The 17,500-nt window shown below is 39.7% G+C and overlaps 2 protein-coding genes across 2 annotated transcripts in view; one reads left to right on the top strand and one right to left on the bottom strand.

Moving 5' to 3' along the window:
• The window catches only part of LOC138019299 (uncharacterized), a 9,648-nt gene extending 3,938 nt beyond the window's left edge, over positions 1-5,710 (bottom strand). The window contains exons 1-3 of the mRNA XM_068866044.1: positions 5,533-5,710; positions 4,463-4,662; positions 836-959 (exon numbers count right to left, since the gene is read on the bottom strand). Of these exons, the coding sequence (XP_068722145.1) occupies positions 836-959; positions 4,463-4,662; positions 5,533-5,658 (450 nt within the window). The 5' untranslated portion in view covers positions 5,659-5,710. The remainder of the gene's footprint in view (positions 1-835; positions 960-4,462; positions 4,663-5,532) is intronic.
• Positions 5,711-7,622: 1,912 nt separating this feature from the next.
• The window catches only part of LOC138021362 (ubiquinone biosynthesis protein COQ9-B, mitochondrial-like), an 11,904-nt gene continuing 2,026 nt past the window's right edge, over positions 7,623-17,500 (top strand). The window contains exons 1-7 of the mRNA XM_068868227.1: positions 7,623-7,716; positions 10,393-10,459; positions 10,863-11,240; positions 11,951-12,035; positions 15,183-15,287; positions 15,830-15,881; positions 17,342-17,445. Coding sequence (XP_068724328.1) covers positions 7,650-7,716; positions 10,393-10,459; positions 10,863-11,240; positions 11,951-12,035; positions 15,183-15,287; positions 15,830-15,881; positions 17,342-17,445 — 858 coding nt within the window. The 5' untranslated portion in view covers positions 7,623-7,649. The remainder of the gene's footprint in view (positions 7,717-10,392; positions 10,460-10,862; positions 11,241-11,950; positions 12,036-15,182; positions 15,288-15,829; positions 15,882-17,341; positions 17,446-17,500) is intronic.

Genomic DNA, 17,500 nt, shown 5'->3' on the forward strand with positions numbered 1-17,500 from the left:
GTCACCCTGCATGTAAATTAAGGAATTGCAATTTTTAAATGAACACGAGTCTCAGTCCTTACATGGATCCTTGGAGACCCATGGGCAAGTAGTGGAGACAAGGAAGAGTTTAAACGGCCGAAAAAGGGTGACAAAGAACACAGAATGGCTTTTCTCGTTCTCCTTTTGTCCTAGGCTCGACTTCCGCCGCTCACTCGATCGAGATTCGGGTATCCTCCCAGTGAGTGCTGGTTCATTTCCCGAAACAGCGGCTAGTAGTCGAGCCCACTATTGCCCTCACTTTTTTAGACTTTTCTTTCGCCCCCACAATATGCTCCTGAGCTTCAGTGGAGGATTTACGAGGACGTAAAACCGACAGAAGACTTAAAAACGAGTTCGTTCAACCTCGTTCCCAGGGCTTTTCACCCCTTTCGGCGGTGAAAAGCCCTGGGTATGAGTTTGGAGTTCGTTTTGTCTGCCTTGCCAGTCTTGGTTAACAAAACGGTTGGCATAATGTGCCCTGACTTAATAATGGACCTCTTTAGATTGTACGTTTTGTTTTCCCATTTCAGACCACGCGATGTTTCCAGGGAAACTTTCCTTTTGTTTTTTCATAAGTTATGCATAATAACGCAAGTGCATAAGACGACATTTGAAAGGAACTTGTTCCGTAGAGTAGCATCACGTGGTCTGAAATGGGGAAACAAAATGTACAAGCTAAAGAGGTCCATTTTCTTAAATTAACGCCTTAATTGAAGAAAACCGAACGAGAACTAAAGGGCTCCAAACGTATTCTACTTTTGATCAGAATGTCTTCATTAAATCAGCTATTCACGTTAATTCATCATGCAATTACCTGGTATGGCCTGCCACGGGCAGCTTGGAACCAATATACACCACTCTGAGCATTGGGGATTGAAATTAATATTTCATCACATGATTTAGCAGGATTGTGAACGGATCCAAGGCCTTCAGCTGGTCTGGCAGACAAAAAATACAATGTTTGTTCAAGCCTCATGCATGCATGGTCATTTGGATTTTTTCAAAGCATACACAAAAGAGTCTGACCATTATGCTCACCCACCCCTCCCCCTTCCTATCCCCAAATCGAGGAGGTCTCTGAAATTCTCTCAAGATATTGGACTTGTAGAAATGATGAAATTTTCTCTCCGAAGTAAATTTTGTTAAGTCAGAAGAGAAGTGCCATCGTAAGCAACCCAGAAACACCGAAAATAAGGGCTTGGAACTTAAAGACTTAAGCGATTTCTTTGATTTCCGATCGGCGTTTTCGATTCCTTGAAAATGCTTTTGAGGGCCCGGCCCGGTCAGGTAGTGGAAAATACAGTACACAAACATCAACAAGGTGACGACAAGAAGGAAAGAATTAGTTTTCGTTATTATCTTCATTTATTGCGTCGTGGGTCATCGGGGTATGGGAAATATTGAAAAAAAGTGTTTGCAGGGCCTAAAAAGACAGTAAATTGCTTGAAAACGTGATATGTATAAAGAAAATAGCATGGATAGAGGTCAGAAAAACCTGTAACCTATGAAAAAAACATTTCAAAACTGAAATTTAGACTAAAAGTATGTAGTTGTTTGTAGATACGATAGAGGGCTCCATTAAAATCAACATTTTATTGGACCAAATTGGAACACCAAATATTGCACGCAATAAATTATTGAAATAAACAAAAGTAACACATTTGGATCTTCAAATTGACCATACACAAAAATCTCAAGCAGGGCTTTTCAAAGTGGTCATAATGGCAATAAAGTCAAATCAGGACTCCGGTCCCACTACTGCGAAATATCAGAAAGGCCTGCTACTCCCTTTGCGTATTGCCTGTCGCATGCTCTTTATTAAATATAATTTGCGCCAGTAGCTTCGTAGGAATTAAAATGGTGAGTGTTTTATAAAGGAACAACAACCTATTACTAGGATCTTACATTTCTAACATAAATTGGGTATAACTTTTCTAAAATTCTCTTCCAAAAACAGTTTAGCGTTTAAAATTGAAGCAACGGTTTCGCTTTTCACTGCCGCCAATCATCACACTGTACGTCTCAGAAAACGAAAAAGATGAGTTCAGAGGTGTCAAAAGGTAAAGTTCGCGGGCAGTGATTGGTGGATTTCGATCCGCTTTGTAGATTTCTCTTTTTCCAATTCGTTGGTTGCCACCGTAAAATATTAAAATTAAATAATGATTGACCGTCTGCGAAAAGGGAATCTCCTTTTTGTGTCAGAACGTGGTTAAAAAAATATCGGAAAAAATGTTTGCAGGAAGGTGTTGTTCGAAAAATAACCCCCCCTCCCCCCCACTCCAGGAAAATTTTGGTCCGTCCCTTAAATGTCGTCGTTTTAATGTAAAATATGGCACGAATGGTTTTCCACGCGGATTTGGAATTTATTTTGGGAGAGCGGTTTGTAGTTTCTATTTTATTCTTTACACGATAATTTTCTTTTAGAATCTCTTGATGATCTCCTGCCTTTGTTTCTTTTTGAAGCGAGCGGTTAATTTGTTGTTTGTCCATGAGGAGTTGAGCATCAGCGAGTGCAATTCTTAACAAAAGGTGCTAAAATGAAACTGAAAACCACTGCAGTTCTTATTAAAAAAGTACTGAAGGTACAACTAAGATTTTAAATCAGTTTTAAGAACCGATAGCCGTAAAGGACCACATAGGTACACGGGGCATTCCCCTCGATCGGACAAACAGCAAAATAGGCTCGTCATAGAAAGTAACTAATACCGATAACTAATTTGAATCTACGTTGTAGCTTCCTCTTCTCAGGGATAGTTTCCATGGTTTCCCTAGATTGTTGTAATTATAACCTCATAGAGCGGTTTTCAATTGAGTGTCGAAAGTAATTACCGAATTGCTTTGGTTTTGCATTACTTCATTCAGTGATTGGTTTAAAGTTCTCGCACCACTTTTTCAACCAATCTCAAGTGAATCCAAAACCAATCGTGGCTTGCGCGTGCACATTTTCTCGCGCTTTGTGTCGGCTGCGTGTAATTACTTCGAGTTTTGATTGGTTTACTGGCTTGTCTCCGTCCTTTTTGATTGGCCAAAGAAATTACTTTGGTTTTGGTTTTACGACACTCGATTGAAACTCGCTCTATTTGTGTAACTTTATTCTCAGTTTCCGCTTCCGCTTCCGCTTTGTTCATCTGCTTGATCTCCAAGTTGGTCACGCTGTTGCCCCGAAATATGCACATGTGGGACCTCTCTGCAATGATAGCAGAACATCCAATCAGAATTAATTTGGGGAACTGTCATGGCTGTTTTACCCTTTTTGGTCAAAATAGCTCTAATATAAATCTTACTAACGTAGCACATTTCTGACAACTCAATCAAATTAATCTTTCAACCATATCCATCCTATCCATCCTTCGCTAAAGGCGACAAAAAAAGGTACCTTCCTTGCACAAACTAGCCTGTGCTTGGGGTATTAGCGGCAGGGCCCTCTGCGCGCAAGAAGAATGGGTCACCTCGCAGCTCTTACAAGGTCTCACCTGATTGGAGACCACCCTTGAGGTTTAACAAAACAACAAATAACAGAAACAATAGACCCTAGGCCTAAAACAAAAGGGCTGCAACTCTATCCTCTAGGGTCCATTGTTTCTGTTATTTGTTCTTTTGTTAAACCTCAAGGGTGGTCTCCAATCAGGTGAGACCTTGTAGGAGCTGCGAGGCTACCGAGAAGAATGAGGTGGGAAAAGTGACTTTTCCTCGCCCCATTCTTCTCACACGTTGGGGGCGTCGCCAAAATTACTCGCTCGATGCCCCGAACAACTGAGCCCGCTCGCAGGTTATGCACAAACGTGGTTAAATGTAACGAAACTAGAGCCTTATTCGTTTATCTCCATTTTTGGCCTTAGATCGAGTTAGGCCAAGACAGCCTTTTACTGCCTCTTTTAGCACCAGAAAGGTTATTTTTAAATTAAAACTAAATATTTTGCTGTTTGTCCGGTTGAGGGGACCATACGAAGGGAGTTCTTTAGTCAAGATATTGCTGTCACCCATAGTACCACACATAGCACATGTAATGCAACCGACGCTAAAATGAGAAAAATAGTGACGAATGGGCAAGTACAGTGGAGAACTAACTTCAAGAAATTCTGCAGCCTTTTCAAGTCCCTGTGGTTCAACTTAGACTTCATTCAGTTTAGCTAATTACAACCGGCCCAACGAGTACTAAATACAAAACACACCCATCGGAAAATAACTTTCAATACTCAATTGAAAACCGTTCATATGGACGTTTGATTATGAGAAAAATGAGTTGGTTTACTTGAGTAAGATATTATGCGTGGTAAATCACGCAGAACTGTTAAACCCATGAAAAAGTCGTGAAAAAGTGAGACGTCCTCGCTCTTAATTAGCCGACACCATACTCCACGGATAATGTGAAGCTTCTTATCCAAACTACAGTCATTAGTTTCCAGCTTGTTATATGACAGTTACACATGACCGTACTCACCCGCCTGTTGAAGGCCCTTGAGGCACAAGGGGACTGGATCCAGAACATGGTGCTTCGACAGGGGGAAGAGGGGAGGCTGGTGCTCCCCCGCCACAGTTGCATGGTGGACAGTCGCGCCCATCTCTCCCGTCTCTTCCGGGCAGTCCAGGGGGACCTGGAGGGCCCGGGGGCCCAGCTCGAGCAGAAGGGCAAAACAAAATCTAAACAAAAAGGAATAAGGAAAACCCTCGCGCATCAGAGCAGAAAGTGCGTAAGTTAGAGCGAGTTTCAATCGAGTGTCGTAAAACCAAAACCGAAGTAATTACTTTGGTCAATCAAAAAGGACGGAGACATCCAGTAAACCAATCAAAACTCAAAGTAATTACACGTAGCCGACACGAAGCGCGGGAAAATGTGCACGCGCGAGGCGCGATTGGTCTTGGTTTCACTTGTAATTGGTTGAAAAAGTGGCGCGAGAACTTTGAACCAATCACTGTGTGAAGTAATCATAAACCAAAGCAATTCGCTAATTAATTTCTACACTCAATTGAAAACCGCTCTATAATGCTTTGTTTGTAAAAATAAAAGTTAAATAATAAAAATAATGATAGTAAAGATTGTAGTAATATTAATAATCCACCACAATTCTGATTATAAGACCAATTTTTTCTATTGTAAATACAGTGAGTTATTTGGTATGTTACGTTCGGATGTATTATTCCCTCAAGGCTTTCGAATTCATATTTGGAAGCACGCCTCCAAAACGACTACTCTAACGCGATATTTTGTGAAGTGCGATGCTACATTTTGTAAAGTGAAACGCGGCTAAGTATTTGACGAAATTAGTACTTCCTTAAAAGAGTAAGAGCCAGTCTTTCGTTATTGCCCAACGAATTTTAGTCCATAATCTAAATTGAGGCCAAATAAAACTGTGGATAATAAGATTGTCTGAAATGAAATAACTTCATTAACTCCTCCATTTGTGTGCTAGTAAGCATTCACATTTAAAAAACTTGCCATTTTGGGAACGCTTAAATCAAAATTACGACTATTAGTCTAAATTCTTGCTAGTGTATAAATCAATAGCCTACCTTTCCAGGATTTACTGTGTATGATCTTTTATGTGCATCATCTTTAACCACGTTTTCGCCAAAAACCGTAGAAACCCTGATGGTGGATGTCAAAATCAGAAGACTGAGTACTTCAAGGCTCCGCATTTCGTCGAGTGCGGAAAGATTTATTCTAATCTCATTAAGTGCGTCTTGCAGATCGGAGCAGGTTACAGAGCATTTTCTTTGTTCCCAAACTGAGAGCAGGTAACCAAAGCGTAGATGGCATTGTGTCGGTAAGAGCTGGTAGTTCAAACCTCAAGACCAATGGCGCAGCCTGGCCGGACACGATCTAGACAGGTGGTTAATGTGTAGAAAAAGCCCCGATGACCTATGGAGAGATACTTCAAAAAGTGGTGCAAAATTCTGCCTGCCGTAGGACTGCCCCCTTCCTTTTCTCCGTTTACCGTCGAATGCGTTTCGTAATTTTGTGTTAGCTGGCCGGAGGAAAAAAAAAAATTAAAAAACTAGTTTCAAATTGCAGGGAAAGTTGAATGGAAGGGGACATAAACGAATGAAGAGTTGTGTTAACCTATTCCCGCCCCCCCCCCCCCCCCCCCCACCGAATGCCTCTCCTGTGGCAGAAGAGTTAAAGTTGAAACTGAAAATCTGTTCGTTTGCTCGTTCAAAACCAATTTTTATATTTCAGATTAAAAGTTTAAAATTGTTTATTAAGTCATTACCTTCCGCATATTTTTTTTGAAAACTCAGAAACACGGTTTGGTCGGACTACAGCAAACGGAGATAAACTGCGTAAGAGAAAAGACTTCTGCGTCATCAAAGCCCTGCTTGACCCTTTCATTTCCAATATCTGAATGAATGTTAATTATCCTTACTGACTTCCAGACTGTCAGTTATGGGAATTTAATGATCGAGACCGGAAAAACCTTGGTGATAAATTTCTTTATTCTCATCAGTCTGCTTATTAAACAATGCATTGAGCCTGTGAGGAGAAACAACTCCCCTACTTACTGACAAACAAATAGACCATTTCCGAGTTCATGTCTGCCTCCTCTTCAAAGCGAGTCTAAGTGCGAAGTTTTTCTTATGAAAATTAGTTTTCATTCATATGTAAAGTAGAACTAATTACCATCACAAAACTCGACTCGCTTTAAAGAGGCAGACACGAACTCGGAAATGGCCTATTAACTATGATTTTTGGAATGAGACACTTTTGATACAGGATAAGTTATGACATTTGTTCATCATTTGTCACAAATAGTGATTGGTGAAAACCGAATCACTATACTTCTGTAATGATCTATGCACAGCTTGATTGGTGTGTCACACTGCCGTTTACTATTTTTTCACATGACAACAAGAAGAATCTCTCTGCTGCCTGTTGCTTATATTTGAAGCCTGGTTATATTAGCGCCTATCAAAATCTATAGGTTTCCATGGTATTTAACGCTGGTTAGCGCAAACCATGCCTCGAGCAACCCGGGCCTGATTGAAAACATCTTTTCTTTTTTTTCTTTTTATACTTTGTACATGTCAACTTATCAGCACTTATCAGCTGATTTGTCCATTGGAACAATTCGTCACATGACCTCTTTTTGAAATCCTTGAAAAATGGTACTATTCTATTCCTGTTTCCTCGCCTTTCCGCAAACATTACCTGGAGATTGAAATTCCCACCTGATAAAGATGCTTACTATTCCCGGGGAAAGGTAAATGATAAATCCATTTTTAGAAAAGCTGGGCCTTCATCTTTTCATTTCCGGTTCCAATCCCAAACCACCCAATCACAAACCCAATCACAGTTTCCGGTTAGAGCGGTTTTCAATTGAGTGTCGAAAGTAATTAGATAATTACTTTGGTTTATGATTACTTCACTCAGTGATTGGTTCAAAGTTCTCGCGCCATTTTTTCATCCAATCAGAAGTGAAACCAAAACCAATCGTGGCTCACGCGTGCACATTTTCCCGCGCTTTGTGTCGGCTACGTGTAATTACTTCGAGTTTTGATTGGTTTGCCGGATTGTCTTAGTCCTTTTTGATTGGCCAAAGTAATTACTTTGGTTTTGGTTTTACGACACTCAATTGAAACTCGCTCTAGGACCCAATCTCATTCGGTTGAAAATCGTCTGCAAAACAAAGATGGCGGGTTTGTGCATTCGGTCATTATTGCAAAGGCAGCTTGGATTTGTTCGGCAAGGTATCTTTGGTAAGTGTCGATAGCTGAAGTATCTACATCATTTGACGTTGCTTCATTTTTTTTCTTGGCGACAAAGCCTTAAAAGAAATGTCTGTTATAAAAACTTTGGTGAGCTGAGCTCATCCACAAATTGTTAATGCAGCGTACTCCGACTACTCGTTCTTGCTGAACTATTATAATAAGAGGACGACACGATGAACATATTGGTATTTCTTAGAGTTTGATCTATCTGAGGTGCGTGATTCTGCAGCACTTGCACAGAACGAACATGTTTGTAAACCCCTGTTTTAACTCCCTCCCCCCCCCCCCCTCCAATTACAATGCGGAAGTGGACTTGCGTCTTCCCAAAAATACCCAACTCAACTGAGCTGCAAAGCTGTCTATGGAAGATGGTGACTACTCCTGATTCAGAAAACAGTTAAAGATCTAAAATCTTTGCTTCTGGTTGTCTGGAGATTCACAGGCACTTTTCATGTTCTTAAAGATGTACTCCAGAAAACCACTCTAGGGTCTTCAATGCAAAGGGATGTTATCTCTTAACAGTCTTCACAGCTGAGTTGCGCTTTGCATCAGGGCTGGTTTTGTGATCCTGTCTTACGCTCTTTTTAAAAGAAACATAGGTCTGCAGGCTCATAATCAGTCCTCAGTGGGGTCAGGAAAATTCTTTCATATCCCTGCTATCCCTTCCATGCTCCCAAAGGACTTGTTATTGGTTAAAACTTAAGCAACCAATCATGCAAGGAGTTTCCGCCCGAGTTTCATTTTCCGCCCAATTTGACGTTACAATCTACTTTGCATGCAATTTGTTTACAAAGAGTTAATACGATGTAAATCAGTTTGTGACGTCATATCAGGAATAGACCCACTCCCCTTCTGACTCGGTCGTGAACAGAAGATGCTTGGTTTTTCGCAAGTTTTGAAGCCTATAAAAAGGCAGGATTAGATAGAAAAAGGAAAAAAAGCCGCAATGCGTTGCGAGCAGGTGCAAAGATTCATTTCTAGCAAAAAAATATTTTGGGGTTAGGGGCACTTTAATTCTATGACCATTCGATCAGTGCTGAAATTGCCTAAAATTGTGTGACCTAGCCCCTTTAAGTCAAAGCATTTGATACCTATTTCCAACAGTAAGGTAACAGTAAAGTTTAGCGTTATTTTAAGCATAGGGTAATATGCAGCTGTACATATTTATCCTTACTTTAAGGACTGCAGGCTGAACAATGGTTTAGTCATGCACTTCTTGAAAAAAAATAATTGGGTGGATTCTGTTCCTATAGCTACATGTATGATTGTAAGGATGAAGTCTGACTTATTTGACATATTTTGTTTTGGCATCTTTCCTTGAAATGCAATGTGCTTGTAATTTCTGGTAAAATCTGATTGGCTCATATTTATGGCATGACACAAGATAACATCACTCTTGACAGGTGAGCAGCAGACAACTCAAGGAATTGTATAAGGCATTCTTTTCTCCCCTGTATAAACAAAAGGATGCCTGATCGTAGGTTACATTAAAATTTAATGTCACTTGCAATCAGGAGTCCTTTTTGTGGGAGACACTGTAACGTTAATTGTCTTTAGTATAAATACACAGGTGATTGTACAAAATCGCGCGCTCTCATTGGCTCGCTATCTCAGATTATCAGCAGATAATCACCTCGATGGACAAAATTGATGCAAGTAGTCACTTTGCCACTGTAAGATGAAGATGATTTCGCGGTGAAAGGTTTTTTTTTCCTCTTTTTTGAAATAATCACCTGTATATTTATACTAAGACAATTATTCGCCTCAGGCTCAGTGGTTCTCGGTGAATATTCACCGATAATCACTTCGCCTTCGGCGAATAATTGCTCTGTAAGTAAGAGCTCTTGTTGACTCGCTATCTCGGATTATCAGCTGATAATCACCTCGATGGACAAAATGGCTGCTAGTAGTCGTTTTATACAAAATCGCGCGCTCTCATTGGCTCGCTATCTCAGATTATCAGCTGATAATCACCTTGAAGGACAAAATGGTTGCCAGTAGTCATTTTGCCACTGTAAGTGAAAATGATTTCGCTTTGAAATGTTTTTTTTTCTCTTTTTTGAAATAATCACCTGTGTATTTATACTAAAACAATTATTCGCCTCAAGCTCAGTGATTATCGGTGAACATCACCGATAATCACTTCGCCTTTGGCAAATAATTGTTAAGTATTCCAAGACACAAGAGATGTTGAAGTTGGGGAGAAGACCAACGGGACACTTTGCGATAGGCTCAGTCTCCAGCCGTGGGTGTCTCGGTGCGCCTGTGATCCTGGTGGGGAGGATTGCGGCCACACCGAGACACCCACGGCTGGAGACTGAGCCTAACTTTGTGATGGTTATTGAAATGTTTTGTGCTTCTCTTTAGGGGCATTTCTTGACATATCTAACCTGGCAGTAGAATAAGTTTTCCTTAGCTTAGAGTAGCAGATTTTTTTTGTAATTTCCTTTTGCCCATTATATTAACCCTGTGAATTACCTGTTAATTTACACATACATGTAAAGAGCACAATCATTCAAATCATTCTTTAATACTGTGAGGTTAGGCCACTTGTGGTAAAATCTGAATAATTATATGCCTTCTGCATGAATTTTCCCCTAAACATAGGTTGGGCATTTCAAGGTTGTTCAGTCTGTGATTGGACACTGTTTATTTTATACACAGGTGTCCCTAACAGATGGATACAAAAGTCATCTCCGAAGTTTGATGTTGAGGGGAAAACAAATCAAAGGTAAAGTCCTGTAAATTCAGAATCACATGTTCCATGAACTTTTTTATTTAAGAGAGCTTTCTCAGATCTGGTTGTGTCAGTCTCAGACTTTACATTATGCTGTGATATGATGGAGTCAGCCCTGGTCTCTTCCCTTATCCTTTTTGGGGTATAATATGCAAATACTGTAGAAGCGTTCCATTAATTTTAATGGAAGCAAACCATTGGTAATAATGATATTGCATCTGGGTCTAGTGGATCAGATCTTTGGCCTACTCTGACAATGAAGTCTTGTAGCTGTAAATACAATGTAATCAAAGGCAAGCACATGCAACATACTAGATGATGATCCTTATGTAATTATTATTATTATTTTCTTGAAACAAACATTGAAAGCGTCAATTTCCCTGTCTTAAATACACAGTACTGATGATCATGCTGCTGAGAAATCCTCCTCTGAGACTGAAGCCTCTAGCTCTGAAAGGGATGAACAAACTAAGTATTTTGGGGATGAAACTGTGTATTTTGAGAAAGATGAAGAAGAAGAGGATGATCATGTGAGGCAAAATATACTCAATGCTGCTCTGGAACATGTCCCCGAATTAGGATGGAGCTCCGAAGCTATAGAGAAAGGGGCACAAGCTATCGGTCTCTCTGCAATGGCTGAAGGGATGTTCCCTCGTGGAGCTGGGGACCTAGTTCTTCATTTCATCGAGGACTGTAATGTAAGATTGGCTGATCACCTTGCTTCGGAATCTAGAGCAGTGAAAGATTCAGAGAAGGACCCACCTGTGAGTTCAGCGTGAGTAAATGATAAAAAAATACATTCCTTGGATATGTGATGTCACATCTACACCAAACTGAATATAAAGCTACAAGTTAACTTAAAGTTGTGTTTCATGTCATTTTAGAGGGTGACCATCGAACATGCATGTTTATCTTGCTAACTTAACCTTTTCCCTTAAGAACAATGTGCCTTAATCTCACTCTTTATATTTCTAAATTATACATCACAGGACAACGGTTGATAGTGAGACAAGTGATGACTCTGTCATGTTTTGTTTATCCCCACTCGTATGCTCTGTAAATAACAAAACTTAAAACACTGATAAGATGTCCCAAATTTCCACCTGATTTGGGAACCAATATTTTATTAGATTACAAGGATTTTGGATTCCCAACCATTAACTGTATGTGCACTGGGGGAAAATGCTCATCTTTCCTCATAAGCTTTCTTGGGCAGTTTTTTGGCTGTTTGCACTGTGCGCTCCGCAAGACCATTGCTTGATGTGAACCTTTGACAGACCACCTCCAAGCTTCAAGTTGCCTTTATGCATGGCTGACATTTTTAGAAACACACATTAGAGTGGTGCTGCCTGAAGTGCAGTTGTCAGAGTTTCGAGTCTCATTCAAGATTTTGAGACTTTTTTAGGGTTTCAAACAAGCATTCCTACACCAAAGAGGATAATAAATTCTTCAGCATTAACTTTACAATGTTGTTTTTTCTTGAAGCCGTAAAAGCTCTCGTGTAATAATACGTGATGCTGTGGAGGTTCGACTCAGAATGCTTATCCCTTACATTGGCCAGTGGCCTCAGGTAAACATTTTCAGCTGATTGTTGAAATGAAATTTGGAAAAACTTGCAAACCAATATATTAATAATTATTAAAAGTACTTTGCAAGCCAGCATGATACACATATACTACAAATATCATAGACTAATGTTGTGCAGATTTGTACTTACAGTAAATGCATAACATACTACAGAACAGAAAGTTGAAATTGCTGTCTGATATAAATTGCCATAAGGTGGAGCCAGTTTTATATACCTACTGTAGGTTTTTAGTCATTACCTCTGAGTGTACATTTAATAAATAATAATAATAATAATAATAATAATAATTTTATAATAATAATAATAATAAGCCGAAGCCGATTGATACCAAAGTGACGCATTTGTTGTACATCGATGATCTTATTATAAGATCTTTGCTGCCTCCGCACCTAAGCTCAACACCATGATGAAATCAGCAAAATCTGCAAAGCAAGATATTGGCCTCGACTGGAATCCAAAGTCTAAGTGCTCTGTTGTACACATCAAGAGAGGAGTGAAAGTAGAGGACATCGAGAGCTTAGCATTTGACGAAGCATCAGTGATCAAATGTCTAGAAGAGGGAGCTCAGTATAAGTTTCTGGGCGTGTTGGAAAGCATAAGACAAGAAGATCAGATAGCTTTTAAACTCGCTGCCGAGGTGTACCTGAACAGAATGTCCATCATATGGTTCAGTCCGCTCTCTGATTTCAATCGCATTGTAGCCTCCAATCAGTACGCCTTACCTGCCTTGACTTACTTGATGTGGACACAACACCTTCCCATCACGGAACTTCAACGTATTGATCGTGAGATGCGCAAGATCATCGTAGTGCAAGGAGGAAAGCACCGGCTGGGCTCAATTGCCTTTTGTCATCTTGCAAGGCAGTGCGGAGGACGAGGTCTGCATTCCGTCAAAGCCGTGTACAAGGCAATTAAGATCAAAGGTGCACTCAACCTGTTCAAAAACGAGGATCTGTTGAGTAAGGCTAGGACATTGTCCTATTGTCAAGGAGGCTTTGAAGTATGGGCAAGAGCTCGGAATATAGCTAAATTTGGTGCACCCTAACCCTACATGCTGTTCTGAGGATGGAGATGAGATCCCAGGTACAAAGACCAAACAGCATTTGAAGCGAGCTCAGCAAGAAAAGCTGAAGAAGGGCGTGTGAAGTCAGAGTTGGCAAGGGAAGCTGATCTCATCGAGATGGAGTGACTCTGAGTTGAGTAACTGGTGTTTTGACTGGCTTAAGTGGAATCCTGTCCATCGCACGTGATTGCTGGTATCTATGAGCTGTACGAGCAGATGCTCAATACACAAATCTACCAGAGTAAAAAGACAAGAACGGCTAGGGAGCATGACATGCAATGCAGACTCTGCAGTAAAGCGGTAGCACATATTCTGGCTGGATGTTCTGCGCTTGTGCACAGCAAATACCTCCACAGGCATAATTGCGTGTTGAAGATTCTGTTTTTTGAGATGCTCCATGATCTAGAACTCGTAGACACTGTACCACCTTGGTACTCCCCGATCGAGCCAAAGCCTGTCTACAAAAGCGCAGATGCACAAGCCTTTTGGGATGTTCCTCTCTATAATAATAATAATTGATAATAATAATAATATTTATAATAAATAAGATTTATATAGCTCCTTTTCCCTTTAGATAGCCCAAAGGCGCTTTACAATAGTAAAAATAGAAAAACAGAAAGCAAGCAATACGCACAAATTAGGTGGTAGTTCATGTCGTGTTTACGGATGACATGATCAGCAAGTGAAGCAGCGTAGAATAGAAAGAGAAGTGGCCCTAGAACCGATCCCTGTGGAACACCATAAGGTAGATCTCTTTTTGTTGATCAGCCTCCATTAACACTTACAAACTGACTTCTACCTGAAAGATAGGATGAGAACCAGTCGAGGACCGTGTTACAGAAACCATACATCTGGGACAATCGGGGGATCAGAATCCTGTGATCAATATAGTATCGAACACTGCCAACAGATCCAACAGCAATAAAAGAACTGATCTTCCATCGTCTATAATAGCACGAGATATATCATTGTGAACTCTGATCAACGCAGTTTCTGTGCTGTGGTGCTGCTTGTAATGCCAGCCTGATTGAAAGCGTTCAGTCATGTCATTCTTTGAGATGTAATCAATCATCTGGTCGGCTACAATCTTTTCAGTAATCTTTGATAAAAACTTCAGGTTTGAAATTGGGCGAGAAAGTTCTTCAGTTCTTCATGGTCAAGAGAGGACTTCTTAATATAGGACCAGGGCTAAGTTCTTGTTGCCACCCAAGTTCTTGATTTGAGGGAAATAGGGGAGGGCATTTGCCTGAGCACCAAGTCTCTTTGAGGGACAAAAGCAAGGGGGTAAAAAGCATACTAGGAGGGACTTGGCAGTTTCTGTTTGGTGCTCTACCTTGATTGAGGGTTACTTTTAGTTGTGTTACAGTAGTACTAAATTCAAGAACCATACAACAGAGTGTAAGAGACAGTTTCGTGTCTGGAATGACTAAGGTTTTGACCAGGGCCAGGTTTTTTTAATAGTTATGGTCCATGTTTAAGATAGGCTAACAGGGATGCCCCAATAAGTGCTCCAGCGCTATAAGACTAGACACTTAAAGTTCCTTTCCTTTCGTTTAACAAACTCTCTAGGTTTGAGGAGATTTTTGTTTGCTTATTAAAGCACAACCAGAGGAAGAACCTTGCAAGACGTATCCTCTACTTATTTTGGTAGCAATGATCATACAGTACTTGGGAATACATGAACCCAACAAATTGACCTGCTCCCAACTGAGTGGCTTGATATACCGTAATACGCATGTAGCTCAGTTGGTAGATCCTTACACTGGCATTGCAGAGGTCATGGGTTTGATTCCTGTTGAAATCACCTGATTTTATCAGGTGTCTATAACAGACAATTATTGCAGCTTAACCCATTGACTCCTAGGGGTTCCCCACTGACGAGTAAAATCGTCTGGCGTTGGACAAGAGTAAAATAGTCTGGCCAGTTTAGGCCAGTTTAGGCATCAAAGGGTTAAATTGTCCTATACATACATGTATTAAGTGCTACGATCACTGCTCCCTTTCAATGATCATACAATTAATTTTGGAAAGACCAATCACATTGCCCTGCTACCTTCCATTTTCAGGCCATGGGTTTGATGTTACTGCCTTATAATGCACCTGATTCAGCAAAGAATATTGCTTACATGGTGGATGAAATATGGTATCACGCTGGTGACACTTCGACAGATGTAAGAAAAGTCACAAAAATGCAACAGATATCAAAAATATGTGTAATTATAATTATGACTGTGTATAGCTAATAAGTAGCCCTCAGCTGAATGGAAAAGCCAATAGGACGGTTTTTGATCTTCAAATAACTGGTTAGATACATGTAATCTATACAACTGTGGGGAATCTTTTTGAAAGTGTTTTGAAGATCCTCTAAGAGTTTCTGTGACCAAGGTGATCAGCTCACTGAAAATTGCACAAAGTGTATTTGTATACATTTGGCCACATAATGCCTCTTGTTTGAACTAGAATTAACACTGAGCTCTCTCTTTTTGCTAGGTTTTCTTAAGTTAATTAATAAATATGGTTCGTCATTGTTAGCTTTTTTCTTCAATAGTCCTCCATCACTGTCACTTTTAAAGAAGCAGATCAAGAAATACATGTAGAGTGGTGTGTGAAATGTTTAACTGGCAGGTTTCAGTCCACGGAATGTAATTATTTGTTATGGGCTTCTATTTTATGATTTAATTTAAAATTCTACCTTCTCTGGTGAACTCTGCAGATTAACTGGTACACAAAGAGAGGTGTGTTGGCTGGACTTTATGGTGCAACAGGTGAGTTGAACCTACAGTATCAATCTGTTGGGACTTATTAAGAGACCTTGCTTATTCCTATTCCAATTTAGGATCATCAGTAACAATAACGGAAGAAAATTGCCTCGGCAATCACCCTTCTTGCACATTCTTTAATAAGGATTAAATTTCTAAGGGCAGAGCTGAACAAGATCTATCAGGCTTATAAGGAAATTTAGATGGAGCAATATTATATTCCAAATGCTCAGAAGTCTTTGCAACCAATTGCTGGGCTCTTATGCTTTTCATGCTAATTAAACTAATCCAAAAAGTTTCGTTCGGTGTATCGCTTTTAAACTGTATTCTGTTTGTTCCTTTCTTTCTGTTACTGGAAGAAGAATAAACAGAGCACTATTAATAATTTAGTTTATTGCAAATGGAATAGTTCCAAAAAGAACTGGTAGATGGGTTTATATTACTACTTACTGCTCAGAATACACGTATGAATGTTAAATATTAAATAAACAAATAAATGAATACAGGTGCTTCAAATTTGGTTTAATTTATCAAATATATTGAAAAAGGTATATGAACTGCCATATTTGCTCAGACTGATGAAGTGCTAATTAATGCTTGAAATGCCATCTTTCTCATGGTGGCTTTTTATCATTATCAACTCAACTGACAAAAACATTCTTTTTGTGTTTCACTCCCCACTGATGGAGCAAAAGACTTTTTTTTAGAAACTATAAAGCTCATCAAATAAATACTTTGTTTTCAAGTGGAAGTGCACTCAGCAGTCAAGCTAACTTTATAGAATAAGATACATGCACTTTTATTTGCTGTAATGTATTTTGAAGGAAACAATACAAATGCAAACTTATTCATTAGGAATAATGCATGTCAGTCAGGCTTACTTCAATGATTTGAAGAGATCTTTGCATGTCACTATTTTTAGTATTAAAGGAAATTAATCAGGGGTTTTCTAGAAATTGGTGCTTCAAATCAAATTGAATCTTAAAAGGAATCTCATTATGGTATTTTACATGCAAATTTTGTTTTAGAGATTTCTCCATTTTGATTAGCCAAAAGAAATTATGCATTTTCCAAGTAACGAAGTGCAGAAAAGAGGTAACAAACCAAGCCTTCTGATTGGTCCATGAAAAAAGTCTCAGATTCAGGCCAATCAAATGCGAGCTCTGGAGAACCCGAGTTTTGGTTGATTGTGTGATATGCATGCAATTATTGTTCTGGCCTGAGTTGTTCGAAGGGTGGATAGCACTATCCACTGGACAAATCACTATCCATTGGATCACTAAATTGGTTTTGCTAGTGTTTTTTTCCACTGGTTAGTGATTTATCCTGTGGATACCGTTATCCACCTTTTTAACAACCGTGGCCTGATTAATAATACAATAATCATCCTTAACGATTATACACTAGTGGAACTTCTAACTTGAGCAGCACCTTGGAACCAGCCGTAATTATGGATTTTTTTTCAGAGTTGTACATGATCAGTGACAGCTCCCCTGATTTTGAAGGAACATGGAGTTTTCTGGATAGGCGAATGTCTGACATTGGCATGGTAATCAGTGCAAAGGAAACTGTAAGTTTGATTCCCATTATATATTTCTCACGCTGAGAGTCATTGCTCAGTTGAT

Source organism: Montipora capricornis, chromosome 10 (genome assembly GCF_036669925.1).
Source record: "Montipora capricornis isolate CH-2021 chromosome 10, ASM3666992v2, whole genome shotgun sequence".
Classification (NCBI taxonomy): domain Eukaryota; kingdom Metazoa; phylum Cnidaria; class Anthozoa; order Scleractinia; family Acroporidae; genus Montipora; species Montipora capricornis.